The sequence below is a fragment of the Bubalus bubalis genome, chromosome X (assembly GCF_019923935.1).
Source record: "Bubalus bubalis isolate 160015118507 breed Murrah chromosome X, NDDB_SH_1, whole genome shotgun sequence".
Classification (NCBI taxonomy): domain Eukaryota; kingdom Metazoa; phylum Chordata; class Mammalia; order Artiodactyla; family Bovidae; genus Bubalus; species Bubalus bubalis.
The window spans coordinates 30,550,007-30,568,919 of NC_059181.1; the positions used below are offsets into that span (position 1 = coordinate 30,550,007).

At 39.6% G+C, this 18,913-nt stretch overlaps 1 protein-coding gene across 10 annotated transcripts in view; it reads right to left on the bottom strand.

The window, feature by feature from the left end:
- Positions 1–18,913, bottom strand: part of DMD (dystrophin) — a 2,402,664-nt gene that overhangs the window by 30,835 nt on the left and 2,352,916 nt on the right. For all 10 annotated transcript variants that reach the window (XM_025277237.3, XM_045164452.1, XM_045164449.1 and 7 more), the window contains 2 exons: positions 8,715–8,958; positions 7,421–7,544 (listed from right to left, as the gene is read on the bottom strand). In XM_025277237.3, the coding sequence (XP_025133022.3) occupies positions 7,421–7,544; positions 8,715–8,958 (368 nt within the window). The remainder of the gene's footprint in view (positions 1–7,420; positions 7,545–8,714; positions 8,959–18,913) is intronic.

An 18,913-nucleotide genomic window follows, 5' to 3' on the forward strand; every position in this document is an offset into this window, starting at 1 on the left:
TCCGACTCTTTGCGACCACATGAGTTGCAGCACGCCAGGCCTCCCTGTCCATCACCAACTCCTGGAGTTCACTCAGACTCGCGTCCATCGAGTCAGTGATGCCATCCAGCCATCTCATCCTCTGTCTTCCCCTTCTCCTCCTGCCCCCAATCCCTCCCAGCATCAGAGTCTTTTCCAATGAGTCAACTCTTCGCATGAGGTGGCCAAAGTACTGGAGTTTCAGCTTCAGCGTCATTCCCTCCAAAGAAATCCCAGGGCTGATCTCCTTCAGAATGGACTGGATGGATCTCCTTGCAGTCCAAGGGACTCTCAAGAGTCTTCTCCAACACCACACTTCAAAAGCATCAATTCTTCGGTGCTCAGCTTTCTTCACAGTCCAACTCACACACCCATACATGACTGCTGGAAAAACCATAGCCTTGACTAGACGGACCTTTGTTGGCAAAGTAATGTCTCTGCTTTTGAATATGCTATCTAGGTTGGTCATAACTTTTCTTCCAAGGAGTAAGCGTCTTTTAATTTCATGGCTGCAGTCACCATCTGTAGTGATTTTGGAGCCCAGAAAAATAAAGTCTGACATTGTTTCCACTGTTTCCCCATCTATTTCCCGTGAAGTGATGGGACCAGATGCCATGATCTTCATTTTCTATATGTACTTACTGCCAGTTAAAAGATTGTTTTCTGTCTTGTGGCTCCTCTTTGCCTTTCTGCTCACTCTCTTTCTCTGTGATTTGATGACTGACTGTAGTATCATGCTTAGAGTTCTTCCTATCGTTTGTATATAGGTTTCTGCTTTGTGGTTTCCATGAGGTTTAGATGAAACATAACAGTCTATTTTAAGATGATAATAACAAAAGTTCAAATACATTCTAAAGCTCTACATTTTCACTCTCCTCCCTATGTTATGTTTTTGGTGTCACAATTTACATGTTTTGTGTGTCTATTAACAAATTACTTTGGTAACAGTTACTTTTATCACTTTTGTCTTTTAACCTTCCTACTGAATGTACAAGCGATTAGCCATTCTGAATTTAATTATATTCCTTCCTTGTGAGACTTATACTTCCATGTTTTCCTGTTACTAATTATGACCCTTTCATTCAAAGAAGTCTCTTGCACATTTCTTCTAAGGCTGGTCTAGTAGTGCTGCTTTCCTTCAGCTTTTGCTTGTCTGGATAACTCTTTCTCTTTCCCTCAATTCTGATGGACAACTTTGCTGGATAGAGTATTCTGCTTGGCAGTTTTTTTTTTTTTTTTAGTACTTTGAATATATCATGAAACTCCCTTCTGGCCTGTCAAGTTTCTGTTGAAAAATCTGCTGATGGATTTATGGGGTTCCCTTGTATGTAAGAAGTTGTTTGTCTCTTGTTGCTTTTAAGAGTTTCTCATTGTCTTCAACATTTGACAGTTTAATTATGATGTGTCTTGGTGTGGGAACTGTCCAGGTTTCCTGACAGTATGTCTCCTTCCTCAGGCTAAGAAAGTTTTGTGCTCCTTTCTCTCTTTTCCTTCTAGGATTCTATGTTAGGAATATTTGTTTTGTCTGCTTGATGGTGTACAATAAGTTCCTTAAGCTATCTTCTCTTTATCTTTAATTTTTTTATTGAAATATAGTTGACTGACAATGTTGTGTTAGTTTCAGATGTACAGCAAAGTGATTGAGTTATATATACAAATATTCTTTTTTACATCCATCTCTCCCATTATAGGTTGTTACAGAGTATTGATAAGAGTTCCTTGTTGATCATCTATTTTATATATAGTAGTGTGTATATGTTAATCCCCAACTCCTAATTTATCCCTTCTCTCTTTAGTAACCATATAGATACTTAAAAACTTGGTGTATTATGGATGAATTTCACTGCCCTCTTTGAGTTTGCTCATCTTTTATTCCCAATTCATCTAGTCTGCTGCTGAATGCCTCTATTGTATTTATCAGTTCTGTTACTGTATTCATTGCTTTGTCATTTATATTTTCTGTCTTTGTTGGAATTCTCACTTTGTTTGTGCATTGTTTTCCTGACCTTGATGGGCATCTCTGTGACTGCTGTTTTGAAATCTTTATTTGAAAAACACTTATCTCAATTTCTTTTAAGGTCATTTTTGAGGTTTTAGCTTGTTCTTTTCTATGGAACATATTTCTCTTTTCTTTTTCCCTTTGCCTTGTTTGCCTTCTGTTGGTTTCTATGCATTAGCTACAAGCTACCCCTTCCATCTTGAAGGGGTGATCTCAGGTAGGAGATGAGCCTTATTTTTCAGCTCTGCCCTACCTCTTGATCATCTCTGAAACTCTCGTGATTGTCCAAGGAGGCTTTTTTGTTCTTAGTGCCTCTGTAGTTGAGGGTGTGCCCAGACCTGTCAGTGTTCCAACGGGGAGGAGGATTTCAGTCAGCACTTAGATGCAAGATGAGTGGAAGACTGAGCCTCCGGCAACAGCTATTAAAGTATGTAAACAGACCTCTTTTAGGGAAAGACTGGGAGACGTAAGTTTCTGTATGCTCCCTCTGCACTGAGCTCTGGGAAGATAGCTAGCTATTTAAAAACTGCTGTTTTTTTTTTTTCTTTTGGTATGCTACCATTTCACTGAGCTGTGAACATAACCCCCCACTGACTACCAGAACAGCAGATATGTGCACACGCTCCTTTACGGGAGATACCAATGACCTGGAGCGAGGCAGGAGTGGTCAGATGGCACTAGCTGGCCTACATCATCTCTGGATAGTATGGAAGTCAGTCCCTGGAGTGTTACATTAGAAGCCTGCCTCTTCAGGCTGAGGCTTTTAAGATATAAACAAATGAGCCTCTTTCATGGAAAGACTGGGTGCATTCCAGCCTGTTGCCTTTATGCTGTGCAGTTGGACAGGGGCAGTGTTAGGCATGGTGAGTCCCCATGAGCCCTGTAAGTACTGTCTCTTTGTTCACTCTGGCTTTCTGGACTTCATGGATGTTAGATGTTTGGGGAGCCCATCTCTCAGGTAGAAGGACATATTAAGAGCTGGGGCTCAAACCTTTACTACTCAGAGAGAAGCTAATAGTTGTCATTTCCTTCCTAGCTGTGTGTCACCATGACCGGGATGGGGTTCACAATAAGACTGTGGCTCAGACACTCCTATGTTGTTTTAAATTAGTTTCTATTGGAGTAGAGTTGCGTTACAATGTTCTTAGCTTCAGGTATACAGAAAAGTGAATCAGTTATACATCCATGCACTCTTTTTTAGATTATTTTCCCACATAGGTCATTCCAGAGTACTGGGTAGAATTCCCTGTGCTATACAGTAAGTCCTTATGATCTGTTTTATATACAGTAGTGTGTATATGTCAGTCCCAATCTCCCAACTCCCCTGGTAACCGTTAGGTTTGTTTTCTACATCTCCTATGTGCTGGATGTGGGCTTTTGTGTTTGTCCAATGTTTATGTACAGGACTCACTCAGCTATTTCCTAAATGTCTTTGAGAGGGAACTACTCAGTGTGTAGTTGTTGTAGATTTCGTGTTTGTGTGCAAGGAGGGAAGTTCAGGATCTTATGTTGTCATCTTGATCCAGAAACTCCAGTGAAACTTCCTCAGTGTGTAAATCGTTCTGTATCTACATAATGGTGTACTGTGCTTGATTTTTAAAATATTCATTCAAGAAGCATTTTACTGAATGCTTGTTGCATAAAAGGTGATCAATTGGGAAAGAAAATGAGCAAGACTTAGTCTTTGCTTTTAAGGAGGTTCAGTACTTAACTAGGGAGAAAAGAAATGAGTTGTACAGGAAGGTGGATTTTGAATATCACGGTAAGGAATAAAATGGAAGGAAAGAGAGAAAGAAGGAAGAATTTAGTACCTTGCTTATGATGATGGTATCATGTTGCTCAGTCGTGTCCAACTCTTTGCGACCCAATGGACTGTAGCCCACCAGGCTCCTCTGTCCATGGGCTTCTCCAGGCAAGAATACTGGAGTGGCTTGCCATTTCCTCCTCCAGGGGAACTTCCCTACCCAGGGACTGAGCCCATGTCTCCTGCATTGGCAGGCGGGATTCTTTACCACTGAGCCACCAGGGAAGCCCATGGGTGTGTGTGTGTGTGTGCATATATATACATATACGCATGCGCACACACACATATGCTCAAACTTATCAAGATGTATACATTAAAAATACATCTTTACCTGCACTCCCCAAAGCTTATTAACCCCTTAACTGTCTCCCAGGGTGTGTGGGGAGTATGTGTGTGCATCTGTTTGTGCGTGTGTGCATGTTCTTGCACATGAGAGATGCCTGGGCTGTCTTTGCTACATGTACATAGGGTCATTGGATCTTTATTTTTGATTAATTTGTTCTGATTTTTTTGGTTTGTTTTTTAAGGGACTGTAATGAACAAATGTCAGGATACCCAATGCCAAATAAAGATATTGTATTAAAAAAATACATCTTTATCATTTACACCTGAATGAAGCTAAAAAAGGCAGGTAGGTAAAGGAAGAAAATGTGGAAAACTGGTACCTCTGTACAGTTTAGAAAGTGGGAGAGATGTTCTGGAGGCTGATCATGATTTCAGAGTGTGTTCTATTTTTATCTGGTTTTATCCATAACATACTCACGAGAGAGGTCTACCTGGCAATCTTGAGAAAAAGCCTTGAAGTGATGTGCTGAGGACACAACATCACCTATGTGATAATCTGGCATAAGATACTTAGCCTGAATCCAGCTGGGAGTAAACAAGCAGGCAAATCCCCAATGAGAAACATCCTACACAACAATTGGTCTGACCTCTTCTGAAATGCCAGTGTCCTGCAACATCTGAAGAGGCTGGGGGAGTGTTCTAGATTAGAGGAACCTCAAGAGACATGACAACTAAATGCCAAGGGTGACCTTTCATTGGCTTCTAAATGAAAAAGATAAAAAGCTATTAATAGAAAGGATATTATTGGCAGAATGCGGGATATCTGAATCTAAATTATATATTAGATAATAGTGGCATATCAGTGTTAATTTCCTGAGTGTGACTATGTAAGAAAAGATTTTTCACCTTGGAGGATACATGTTAAAATGTTTAGGGGTGAAATGTTACTATGTATGAAATATAGTCATTCAATGAGTAAAACTACACATGCACAGAAAACAGGAATATATATAGTGTATACACACATACACACAGATACAAAGATGTCAACATAAATAAATACAGCAAATTGGCAAAACGTTGACTAAATTGCAATTCTGCCCTAAGTTTGAAGTTGTTCTAAGCAGCAAAGGAACCTTTTAACATTGTTTAAACAAAATACAAAACGGTCTTTAAAAAGAATGACTGGGTACAAGTTAAGGAGTCAGAGATAAGTTGTTGGGAAGACAGACTTTGTCCATTTCTATTTGTCTTATTTGAAAACATAATGTGAACTTCATGGCACACCATCCCATTAAAAAAATAAGTATAGAATGCCCACATGGTACACAGAGACTTACCATTGCTAAGTATGTCATGGTTTGAGGAAACACTCCAACTCATTAGATAGATCACCTAGTATGACTTCACCTATACTTCTCTTTACAGAGTCCTGGGGTTATATATGGCATTCTACCAGAGTATGGTTTAGCAAATCCCAGCCTTATCACACCTTGGAGCTTCAAAGCATGAGGATACACACTGCATTTATTTTAACACATGTGCATCTTTCAAGAAGAGGGTCTTTCCCTGCCCCTTCTTTACAGTGAGGACTCAATGGACATGAATTTGAGAAAATTCAGGGAGACAGTGAAGGACAGGGGAGCCTGGTGTGCTGCAGTCCATGTGTTCACAAAGAGTCGACACAACTTAGCAAATGAACAACAACAGTGGGGGGGGGGTCACCTCTCATTCAGTCTCTTCAAAGAACAAACTCACTAACAATAGAGCTTATCCATTGACACTGGCAAGTTATCTCTTAGCCTAACTCAGCCACTGGCAAATGCACTTCTGTCCTTGTATTTGGGTCTGCCATGATTCTCCGAGCTCCACAAATCATCAGGCCCACAGGTGCTTTCATATTATAATTTGGGTGCTTTCATAGGCATGCTGCCTCGGGGCTCATGGTGACAGGTCTAAATAATTAATACTTCTAAGCACCCAGGGGTTTGTATCTCACCTCTCAAATATGTGACTTAGCTTCTCAGGCTGGGCTTACTTCAAAAAAGGAGAAAATCCTGCAGTAGGAAATAACAAGACATACTAAAACGCCATTGTTTTGGGAATGTAAGGACTTTAAAAGGGCATATGTTTTCAGATGCTGAGCTATTGCTTACATTCCTAACAGTCGATTAGCTCGATTCAGATCTCAGATGGAGGCAAGAGCAGCCAATGCCCTAAATCACTGAGGTGTGGCAAAGCTGGGAAAACAACTTCAAACATCTCCTCTTCCTTCACAAAAGAAATGAAAGCTGGCTTTCATTTATGGAGTTACCTGCTTCACTTTTTGGTCTTAACGTTCCTTCTCAATCTGGAGAATATGACTTGATGTGTCTACACCTTCCAACACTACTCCCCCCATCAACTAAATAGAGGTCCTCCCCAAGGCCCTGAAACCAAGCACCTTTGTTATATTTCTCCTCTCACACCTTTCAGCTCCCCATTCTGTGAGGTTCACTCTCAAATCCAGACTGCCCTTTTACCACCTCCTCAAAGACAGTGTCTCCACCTTCAAAAGGATCACCATCTTCTTCCAACCAAGTCCTCTCCCCTCCTTTCCTTACATTTTCTAGTAAGTCCCCTGGTCTTGGGTACTCTATTTTCAAATAAGTCACAGTCATCTCCTCCTATCCCATCCCAGACATCTCTTAAGCATCCTCAGAAGTCCCATAACTTGGCCTCTATGACTGCCTTCTCACTAGTCTTTCAAACTATAGAAGTTTTACCCTGGGACAGATAAAGCTGCCAGAATGCATCTTTGTAGCTATCTCTTACCTGCTAAATGATGCTCAGCGGCTCTGTGACACCGACCAAACACCTCTGCCCAGTATTCACATCACTGCCTTGTGAGACTAACCTTCCTCTGCAGCCTTACTTTCCCCACTCCTGCCAGGATCCTATGTTTCTAATGTCTGGAACCCTGGCTCTTTCCTGCTCTTGGCCTTCATCTCTCCATCTTCAACAAATGCTCAGTTCCTCCTCTGTCCTTCAAAACCCTTCACAGATATCAATTCATCAAAAATCCTTCTCAGATCTCCCAAATGACTGAAACTTGAATACCACAAGGCCTTACTCTAGTAACTGAATAGCCAGACCTTAGAGGGTAAGGGGACTGTGTCTTTCATCTCTGTACCCCCAAGGCATTCATGACAACCTCTGGTCCATAGCTGATATTAAATAATTAAGCAGACAATTTAAAAGTTGCTGCAAATTGTTCACCATTTCCAGACCTTAAGAGATGACAAAATCGAGGAGTAGCTAAGACGGACACTTACCCATGGATTCTGAAGTTTGACTGCCAACCACCCGGAGCAGCATAGGCTGGCTGCTGTCTGACCTCTGAAGAGAGGTAGAAGGAGAGGACACCGTTGTGCCATTCACCTTGGCCTCGGCCTGGGGCTAAGGCATCCAAAGAAAATAGAATTATTTTTCATAATAAACACTCAAACAAATACATAAATATAAACTCAAGACTCTGAAATTATGATTTTTCCTACTTAGAAATCTCCCACAAATAGTTAAGTTTGGGAAATTTCACAGTTGATAAGGTCCATGGATACTGTCTTTGTACCTGAATCATACCCCCTTAAAAGTTTGAAAGACAGTACAGCTACAGTGGAATAAGATATAGAAAATCATTACACTAACTGAAAGATGTAGAAGGTCATGTGAGAATGTTGAAATCATGTGAAGTGAAAGTGAAAGTCGCTCAGTCATGTCCAACTCTTTGTGACCCCATGGACTATACAGTCCATGTGATTCTTGAGGCTAGAATACTGGAGTGGGTAGCCTTTCCTTTCTCCAGGGGATCTTCCCAACCCAGGGATCAAACCCAGGTTTCCTGCATTGCAGGCGGATTCTTTACCAGCTGAGCCACAAGAGAAGCCCAAGAATACTAGAGTGGGTAGCCTATCCCTTCTCCAGTGGATCTTCCCAACCCAGGAATTAAACTGGGGTCTCCTGTGTTGCAGGTGAATTCTTTACCAACTGAGCTACCAGGGAAGCCCAAATGAGACCACAAAAATGTAATGGAAAATTCACACTTTTGTGAAGTATTATGCAATAAGATGGAGAGACCATATCTCAAAATTTATAATTCCCAGAAAGCCAGGACTATGTGCAGGGAAGGGTCTTCTACAATGCAATATCCTGCTATATTTTCAACAGCCACTTAAATTATGTTTTAGGGATTATCAAAAGAAACCAAAGGCATATCACAAAATAAGAGTAACTGCAAAAAAGAGAGCTCCTGATTTTCAAGAGGTAAAAATTTCACTTTCGGATACCAGTAGAAACCTTTCTGCATCTTTTTCCCAAGATGAATTTTAAATTGGTCAAATAAAACACATTTTCGTAGAACACAATCTGGAAGCAACATAAAACAACATGCTCATTTCATTCCTATTCTTATATCCCTTGCTATCTAGCACTTGGCAAAGCACACACTGAATAATGACCAAATCAATGTTTGCTGCCTTTCTGAAAAGGACTGAGAGTTCTAGTTCTTAGTTGTAAGTGGGGAAAGTGGATTTTTGTAAAGATCCCATGTTAGAGAGAGGGGTATCTCACTTGCTCCAGCAGCTGCCTGAGCCTGTGTAACTGGGACTCCAGCTGTTTATTGTGGTCTTCCAGGATTTGCATCCTGGCTTCCAGGCGGCCTTTGTGTTGACGCAGTAGCTTGGCCTCAGCAATGAGCTCAGCATCCCGGGGACTCTGTGGCGAGGTGGGCATCATCTCAGGAGGGGACGGCAGTGGGGACAGGCCTTTGTGTTCATGCTGCTCCTTGAGACGATCATATTCAGCCTGCAGATTCCTATTTGGCATCAAAGAAGTGGGGGGAAAAACAAGGGAAAAAACAAGAAAAAGGAAGTTGAATATCATCACCATATTTCTTATACTAATGGCAGAGAGATATATCTGACCGCCACCAAACACAATAGCAAGCAAAAGAGAGGCACTTAATGAATGGTTTTTATGATGACGATTTTAGCAATGCTTAAAGAAAAAAAAAATAAAAATAAAAATAAAGTTTGAAGTGTCTGCCCGGTGTGTGTGAGGGGAGATGCTTTTCAATCTTCTATACTTAAAAGCCTTGTGAGTGCTGTGTTTACATAATTAAGCAGCAAAGGAGTTAATCATTGTGTAAATATTGCCCTAGAATGTCATCAGATTATAATTCTTCTACTTCTATCGACACTTGGGTTTGCTTAAACAAATCATCAAATATTTTCAACAGCGTGGTAGAAGAACATAGTAAGAGTGTACCCATGTACCTACCATGGTGCTTTAATATACTTAACATATGCCATATTTTCTTCAAAATTTTGAAGAAATAAAATATGACAGTTACAGCTGAAGCTTCCCCACAAGTTCTCCTTATTATATCAGTTCCCTGCTCACCACTATCCCTAAGGAGATAATGCCATCCTGAGTTCCATATCCATCATTACCATGATATCCACCATTACTAGGTTGAACTTAATAAAGATGGTGATATTCAGCTTTTTTAAACCTACATAAATGGCCGTTTCATGCGATTCAATCTAATAGCATTATTTAACATAGCACGTTCTTAAACTTTAAGAACTTTGTTGAAGCATGTACATCCCATTCTAAGAGCTGCTTTTTGCCTTCAACATTCTTTTGCAGCTTGAATATGCCATCAACATTCTCCTGTCAAAGACCATTTAGGTTGTTCCCAACTTTTCCCAATACAAACAGCGATACAACAAACTTCCTTCTACCTGTCTCCTTGAATACTTGTTTGAATGAGTCTTTACAGAATATATGTAGATGTAAAATTGCTGGGTTCTAGCACCACCATCAACATTGCCACAGATCACCAAACTGCTCTCCTAAATGTTTTTATACCAATTCGCTCTCCCACCATCAGTGAGTGAGGTTTTCCATTTGGCCACATCTTCATCAAATCCTTGGCATTACCAAACATGTAAGTTTCAGGTGATGGGTACATTTTATTGGTGAGGCTGACCTCTTTTTTTTGGCTGTGCCACACAGCTCATGGGATCTCAGTTCCCTGACCAGGGATCAAACCCGCACCCTCGGCAGTGAAAGCACAGAATCGTTGGATGGCCAGGGAATTCCTAGGGGATGAACATCTTTCATCTTAGTTGGCTTTTAATGTTTCCGTAGCTGTTTCCTTACTGGCTTGTCTTTTTCTTATGCAAATTCTGGATATGTTCTAGATGCTTATTTATTGCCAATTATAGCATAGCAAATACTATCTCTTAGCCAAATCTTAGCACAGCTAATTTTGACCTTTACTCTTGGCATCCTATTCTACAACAATTTTTCATTTCAAAACATTCCTCCATGTTTTCTGAGTGTCATGTTTTAAGAAAATCTCCCATACACCTACATTTTAGAGTTTACAACTGTTTTTCACATTTACAACTTAACCCAGAATCTTTTGTTTGGTGTGAACATGAAATCTAACTTGACTCCCCCTGACATAGATAACTTATTAAGCCAGCCCTGTGCCTTGTATAGTCCACCTTTCCCTGACTCCCACTGATTTCGATGGCATTTTTATAGTCCATCGAGCACCCATAAATACACAAGTGTGCTTCGGAGGTCTCTATTCTCTGTGGTTGGTTTATTATTTGTGTGTCCCTGTGCAAATTCCACACCTTGGCTGTGAATATCTTGTGATCTGGTAGGCCTGCTCATTCCCACTTTGTTCTGCCATAAAATTGTCTTGGCTCCTCATATCTCTTTGATCATCTCTATGATTTTAGAGTCAAGATTTCCTATTCCAGGAAAATCCTTGTTGACATTTAGGGTTTGAGTGACACTGACTGTATGGAATAAAATGGAAACAGCTGACTTTGCATTATTGAGTCTTTACATCAGGGATGTGGTTAAGCTCTTCAGTTACCCCAGGCGCCTTTTATGTCAAATAATCTCCTATAACTTAATGTGTTTTTCCCCTAGCTTTTAAGTTGAATACTTAAGTCCTTTATTTTAATGTTTTTTAATATAGACATTTAGGGGTATGGGTTTCCTTCTTGCTTTCAAATTGTTGAGGATACCAACAGAGGGCACTTCTGTTATTTGGTACCCAGCAAATGATTAGAACTCTTGGTATCCTTCTTCCAGTTATAATGAACACCAAAATAGGATGGTAGATTTCTCTTGTTCACAGATGTTATTTCATTGGGTTAGAGAATGTCCTAGCTACAAAGGTGGAAGATCTCTATCAATGAGAAAGGACAGGAGAAGAAGTAGTGAGCAGTCAAGAAGAGTTTTTACCTTGTCCAGTTGGAGGAGGAAAAATAATCTTATGATCAGGCTTTCTGTTATGTGTGTGTGCTCAATCGTGTCTGACTCTTTGCAACCCCATGGACTGTAGCCTGCCAGGCTTCTCTGTCCATGGGATTTCTCAGGCAAGAATACTGGAGCATGTTGCCATTTCCTACTCCAGGGGATCTTCCCAACCCAGGGATCAAACCTGTGTCTCCAGAGGCTCTTGTTTTGCAGGAGGGTTTTTCCTCTTAGGAAAATGTTTTCTGTTGTTCCATACCTGGAATGAACGTTCCTCAGGAATGGCACATCTTCCAGAATGTCCAGTTTCAAAATGCTGGACCTCCACACCAAAGAAGATTTTATTTCAATCCAATTTAATCTCTTTTTTTGTTTTTGTTTGAAGTTCTACCCAGGGAAGAACCCTAGAGGAGGGCATGGCAACCCACTCAAGTATTCTTGCCTGGAGAATCCCATGAACAGAGGAGCCTGGTGGGCTACAGTCCATAGGGTCACAAAGAGTCAGGACACGACTGAAGTGACTTAGCATGCACAAAGATCTACCCTATACCTAATGTTACCAGTTTTTCCAGGAATCTGTTTCAAGTAATGCAGGTTTGTATTGACTGAAATTCTGTCTGCTGTCAGTCTTCACAGAGAGTTATCATGTAGTTTGTTTCCTAGCAATCTGCTTTGACAAAGCAGTAATAAGAAGAAATTCATCAAAATAAGTTTACCCTTAGCTAGGTTCTGTACATAGGTCCTCTGGGTGTAAGCCAACACAAGTAGTTCATGTTAATTAAATCCAATTTCTGGCCACTTAATTGACAATCATCTAAATGTTTCTGTGAACTTGAAGCATCATCCACTCTTCAGAGGGTTTCATTTCATAGAAATTATCTATTTTTTTCTGCTTGAAGTATCCGCTAAAAGAAATCCACCTTCATTGAAATGTCCCAACTGATAACACCTTTTTATATGCAGAATCCTATTCAAAACTCTTTCTACCAGAGTGGGTCATCCACAATGATCTTTTTGAAAACATTGCTTTTAGACATGGGCTTCAGAATAGTACAACAAATGACTACCGTCTTACCACTTATTTCTCACAAAGTTATCTAACTTTTCCAGACAGGTGTTTGTTTGGGCCTAGTTTTCCATGAAGCTCTCCTTTAATGAGTTATTTATAAGCGCCCTTGTTCAGAAACCATGGTTTAATATATACAACATACTGCATTTCTGTTTTTATGTTTTCCAGTAAAAAACAGAGAGAACTCATTTGAATCAGTCAGGACTTCCCAAAGCTAAGCTGTAAAGAATACCAACTGCTCTACACAGGCCTTTCTTGCCTTCCCAGATGTTTGAAATTTCTCTCAGGAGACCATTTCCTTAAAGACGCACATCATTCTTCAGTTCTGGAAGATTCTTGGTGGTTATTGCTTCTCTGCCATTTCCTCCCTTCTCTTCTTCTGAACCTTGTACTAGGTATATTTTACAGCCTTATGGTCCATTCCCTATCTTTCTTAATTGCTTATTTATATTTATCTGTTTTTCTTACTGCTTTGTATAATGAAGTCCTCAGAATCATCTCTTTTCAATTCCTTACTTCCTCTGGGTCCAGCCTAGTTTACTATTATCTATTGAGTTCAGGGGGAAGATCCCCTGGAGGAGGGCATGGCAACCCACTCCAGTATTCTCGCCTGGAGAATCACATAGACAGAGGAGCCTGGCGGGCTCCAGTGCATGAGGTTGCAAAGAGTTGGACATGACTGAGTGATCAACACTTCAACTTTTTCACATAAGTATGTGTATGTCTCCCTCCATGTGTGTTTTGGCAGGACCCTGATTTCAAATTTCTGGCTCTGTGCCCCGAGCTGGTGAGGAGAATTCTGTTGTTTAGTCACTAAGTCGTGTCTGACTCTGCATTTTAATTACTGCTATTCCAACAGGAGTTGAAAGTTCATTGACTAAGCCCCACATACTACTGCCCTATCTGCCATTTCTGGTCCACAGAGTTTTGTTCATCTTGTTTTAAAGCACAGTTATGACTTTTTAATTTTTTTCACTCCATATATTACCTACCACTGGAAAAATAGAAGGAGCAGAAGATGCCGCCTCAAAGCAAAAGCTAACATTATATTAATCAGAAAGCTACCAGGATGTGTTGATTTTATAAATGTCTGATCAAGGTTTCCTCAGCACTCATTCAAATCTAAATTTACCACAGCAGGGTCCAATGAACCAAACAAGTACCTTCTCCTAAACAAATATGTGGCACACATAAAACTTCTATTAAGCTGAATAACAGGTCTGATTTTGAAAGAATACTTTTTTCCCCTGAAGTTCTGAGGCAGGACAAGTTATAATGGCAAAGGTTAAAAAAGCCAGAAATAGCTCAAAAGGAGGTATGTTTGCCAGAAACCAAGTAAAACATGAAGTTTTTCGAGTCTAAATTCTCTTTTACAGGTATTTATACATTTTCAAGATTACCAAGAAAAACTGATGTTTAAAGAGTTGAATTAGAGATAACTTTTACTATACATTTCCTAATAAATGTGGTCATGGTTATAGAGTGGTTTTAGGGGTTGGGAAATATTTATAAGGGCTAAAGGGCTTAAGTCATTTTCTTATATTTAAAAACATCTATGTCAGTACCCTTTAAAGTATATCATAATGCTACATTTTTTTGGATACAGTATTTATAAAGCACATAGGTGATATAGCATTCCCATAAAAGATCAATGAGATACCACTGTTCCAAGGTGACTCATTTTAAACCTTAACCACAAGTATACAATCTACTCATTTTAACAGTTGGTGGTCGATTTGTATTATTACTGATATATATTTTGCTTTTCTTGAAGTTATACATGCACATTTCACTCCTATTGACTCTCTAATTGTTAGAAGGTATTTGTGGAGTCATTTCAACATAGATGAATGTATGTCAGGAATCAGATGCCAACTCCACAGAGAATCTATTTAGGCTCCTGATTATCTTGTAAATTATATTTCTCTGGTATCCCTAAAGAACACTAATTCAAATTCACTTCACATGGTTTCTGTCACCACAATTTCTTCCTGCAGCCAGTCATGCTAAAAAAAAAAAAAAGTCTTCCATCCATTATTAATTTATTCTTCACAGAGTTTAAAAAACCCCTCCATTCTACAACTATGTAGCTCTATCTGATTAATTTTATGTCATCATGTGTATAAATGTGGTGGTCCAGGTACAAATTTGCATTAAATATTTTTTTCCTAACTAGCTAATGGATATAAGAAACAGAAAAGAGAGAAATCAAATTGGCTTTACCTCCACGTGCTGAAAACATGAAAGCATCCAGCCCCTCTAACAATCATAACTAGCTCTCTGCTAGTTGCAATAAAGAACATTACAACAACCTTTGTGTAATTTCTATTAATTTACTGCTGTCAATCAAGTGTTTTCAGTGCAGGTCATGTACTCTTTAAATAGAACCTCCTTACTGTAATTAAATACTTGTATGAAGATCACTTTTCAGTGATCATGGTCTTAACAGTCTTATACATCCAACTGTATATCAAAGCATGAGCACACATAACATCTATTTCATAAAGCGAGAACAACTACAAAGGTTTGCCTCTAAAAAGATTAGGTCCAGAGAAATCCAGCTTTACCCTCGTATACTATTAAAAGCTGCTAAATCATATCCACCAATGTGGATTTGGGCACATGTAGTAAATCACACAGAACTACTATGGCAACTATAAATCCGGCAAATTAGCAGTTTCTAAAAAAAAAAAAAAAAAGGCAAAGACACATTTCATAAGCGTGAGGTATTTTAAAAACTGGAAATTGCACAGAGCCTTTTTCAATTATAGTTGAAATATTTAAAGCTATACTGTAAAGTTTTATCAAACACAAAGTCAAAAATACCCCTAAACCAGAGAAAAAGAGACATTAATATGCCTTGGCACTACCAGTGTTAATTAAGGAGCCGCTCACAGGGTGGGAAGTAAAAATATGCATATTTTAGGTTTGCCTTAAGCAAAACAGTAAAAATGGCAGGAACCCCCCAGGCTCTTGTTTCCAATCCTTCTCTCAGCACTGTCCCCTTGTAATGCATTCAGAGCTCTTAATTTCCAACCCCTTTCCTACTGAATAAACCTTAGTGGGATTTTATAATTGTACCATTTCTTCCAGTGATATCTGCATTGAAACGCAATATTGAATCAAGTAAAGAAATGTGAGATAATTTTTCTTTGGGCACACTGTCTTTTTGGTCCCTTTTGCAACCTATGGCTGAGGCGGGAATTAGAAGAGGGCTTGAGAGAATGGTTTGGGAGTCAGAAAGACCTTGATTCAAAGCCAGGCTATGCCAACTGCTGAGGCTAGAAAACTGCCCTAAGCTCTTACCATGTCAGGAGGCTCAGTGGGCCAGTGCAGTCTACAGTCTCTATGTACAGCTCTGTTAGAACCATGCCTGGCTCATTCTAAGTATTCATAATTATTATGACTTCTTTCTCTCTATATTGTCTACTCTGCGGATTTGCAAACTTAGGTGTGTTGAAAGCTACTTACCAAAAAGTGAAGTCGCTCAGTCCTGTCCGATTCTTTGCGACCCCATGGACTGTAGCCTGCCTGGCTCCTCCCTCCATGGGATTCTCCAGGCAAGAATACTGGAGTGGGTTGCCATTTCCTTCTCCAGGGGATCTTCCTGGCCCAGGGTTCGAACCTGGGTCTCCCACATTGCAGGCAGACTCTTTACCATCTGAGCTGCCAGGGAAATCCCTACTTACCAAAAGAAAGCACTTAAACTATCTGAAAGAACAGCAATCTAGTAAAACCTACTGAGCTTGGCACTATATATATATATATATATATATATATATATAAAACACACACACACACACACACACACACACACACACATATATACATGCTTCCCTGGTGGCTCATCAGTAAAGAACCCGCCTGCCAATGCAGGAGACGAAGGTTTGATAGCTGGGTCGGGAAGATCCCCTGGAGAAGGCAATGGCAACCCATTCCAGTATTCTTGCCTGGGAAATCCCATGGATGGAGGAGCCACGCAGGCTATACAGTCCATGGGGTTGCAAAGAGTCGGACATGACTGAGCAACTAAAGAACAACACACTCGCTCTTTATATATATAGGTTAGCTTGAGAACACTTACAAGTTGATTCATCATATTTTCTTTAATTCTTGTCCCCCCACCATCACTATAGTAGCTACCCCAGAATCTGGTAATTACTCTATATTTTCCATCATCTTTGCTGTAGTAAAGTGTATCACAGCTGACCATCTGGGCAAAATGAAATCACTGAGCTAAGATCACTAGGATGAGATTTCCTTAGATGTGACCAAATTTGCTGGGCATGTGACCACATGATAAAACTTTATCCATAGATTATTGTAATAAACTGTTCAGACCAAATTTACAGGGTTAATATATTTAGATATACTCTATTCTCAGGAGTTGTCCTTGACATAGCAATCTATATCTTGCTCAAGCTCCATGAGACAGAACCTGACAGTATTAATTGCCTCTAGTTTGCTTTTATCTTCAATGACTGAGATTTTTTTCAAATTTGATCAAATTCCTGATCAAGGACTAACACAGTATTGTCTAAGAATAAGTGTATTAATCAGAGGTTCAAAACAAGAAGAGTTCATTTTTAAAAATCCCATTATACTTAGAAATAAGGCAGACAGACAAAACCCAAGACGAGTATGACAGTGACTAGTTTTAACCATCCAAAAAGCATGGTAAGATTGGAAAGGTTTTAGAAGTGAGGAAGTCTGGTCTCTAGGAATAGTACCATTGGGAAAAGTGTGTTTCAATTTTCAAACATATATAGTAAAATATCAAACTTTCATTATCTGTGGTCAGCAAAAAGCTATAACAGTCTCAAAGAGAATCATAATTTTAAGCTTTGTGTGTCCTGACTTGAGTCCCTCATGAGTAGTTAGACTTGGCCTTAAATTCTCCCAGTAAATTTATCTTGTTGGCCTATTTTTCACTTCCTGGCATGCACTGCTATACACTCTTGCTGTATTTGATCCTATGGTCTCCTCTATTACAATGGCAGAAACTACAGAATCATTTCTGTAAAGTCCCAGTACTCACACACAAAAGTTCATGGCAGAACTATTCACAATAGCCATTCAGTGGAAACAACTCAAATGTCCATCAACTACCAGATGAATGTTTTAGAATGTAGTATTTCCATATGATAAAATATCACTCAGTAATAGAAAAGAATGAAGTGCTAATACATGCTGTAAACAAAGCTAGTGGAGATGATGGAATTCCAGCTGAGCTATTGAAAATCCTAAAAGATGATGCTGTTAAAGTGCTGCACTCAGTATGTAGACAGATTTGTCAACACTTGGCAGTGGACAAAGGATTGGAAAAGGCCACTTTTCATTCCAACTGCAAAGAAGGCAATGCCAAAGAATGCTCAAACTACTATACAATTGCGCTCATTTCACATGCTAACAAGGTTATGCTAAAAACCAAGGTTATGCTAGGTTTCAACAGGAACTGAGAAGTTCTAGATGTACAAGCTGGATTTAGAAAAGGCAGAGGAAACAGAGATCAAATGGGCAACATTTGCTGGACCATGGAGAAAGCAAGGGAATTCCAAAAAAACATCTACCTCTTCTTTATTGACTACCCTAAAGTCTTTGACTATGTGGATCACAACAGACTGTGGAAAATTCTAAAAGAGATGGGACTACCAGAACACCTTACCTGTCTCCAGAGAAACCTGGATATGGATCAGGAAGCAACAGTTAGAATCAGACATGAACAACTAACTGCAAATTGGGAAAGGAGTATGCAAATTGGCTGCATACTGTCACCCTACTTATTTAATATCTATGCAAAGTGCATCATGCAAAATGCTAGGCTGGATAAAGCTCAAGCTGGAATCAAGACTGCTTGGAGAAATATCAACAACCTCAGATATGCAGATGACACCACTGTAATGGCAGAAAGTAAAGAGAAACTAAAGAGCTTCTTCATGAAGGTGAAAGAGGAGAGTGAAAAAGCTGACTTGAAACTCAACATTCAAAAAATGAAGATCATGGCATCTGCTCCCATCACTTCATGGCAAACAGAAGGTGATAAAATGGAAACAGGACAGATTTTATTTTCCTGGGCTCCAGAATCACTGTGGACAGTGACTTCAGTCATGAAATTAAAAGACAGTTGCTCCTCACAAGGAAAGCTATGACAAACCTAGACAGTATATTATAAAGCAGAGACATTACTTTGCCAACAAAAGGTCTACATAGTCAAAGCTATGGTTTTTCTGGTAGTCATGTATGGATGTGAAAGTTAGACCATAAAGAAGGCTGAGCGTTGAAGAATTGATGCTTTAGAACTGTGGTGCTGGAGAAGCCTCTTGAGAGTCCTCTGGACTGCAAGGAGATCAAATAAGTAAATCCTAAAGGCAATGAACCCTGAATATTCATTGGAAGGACTGATGTTGATGCTGAC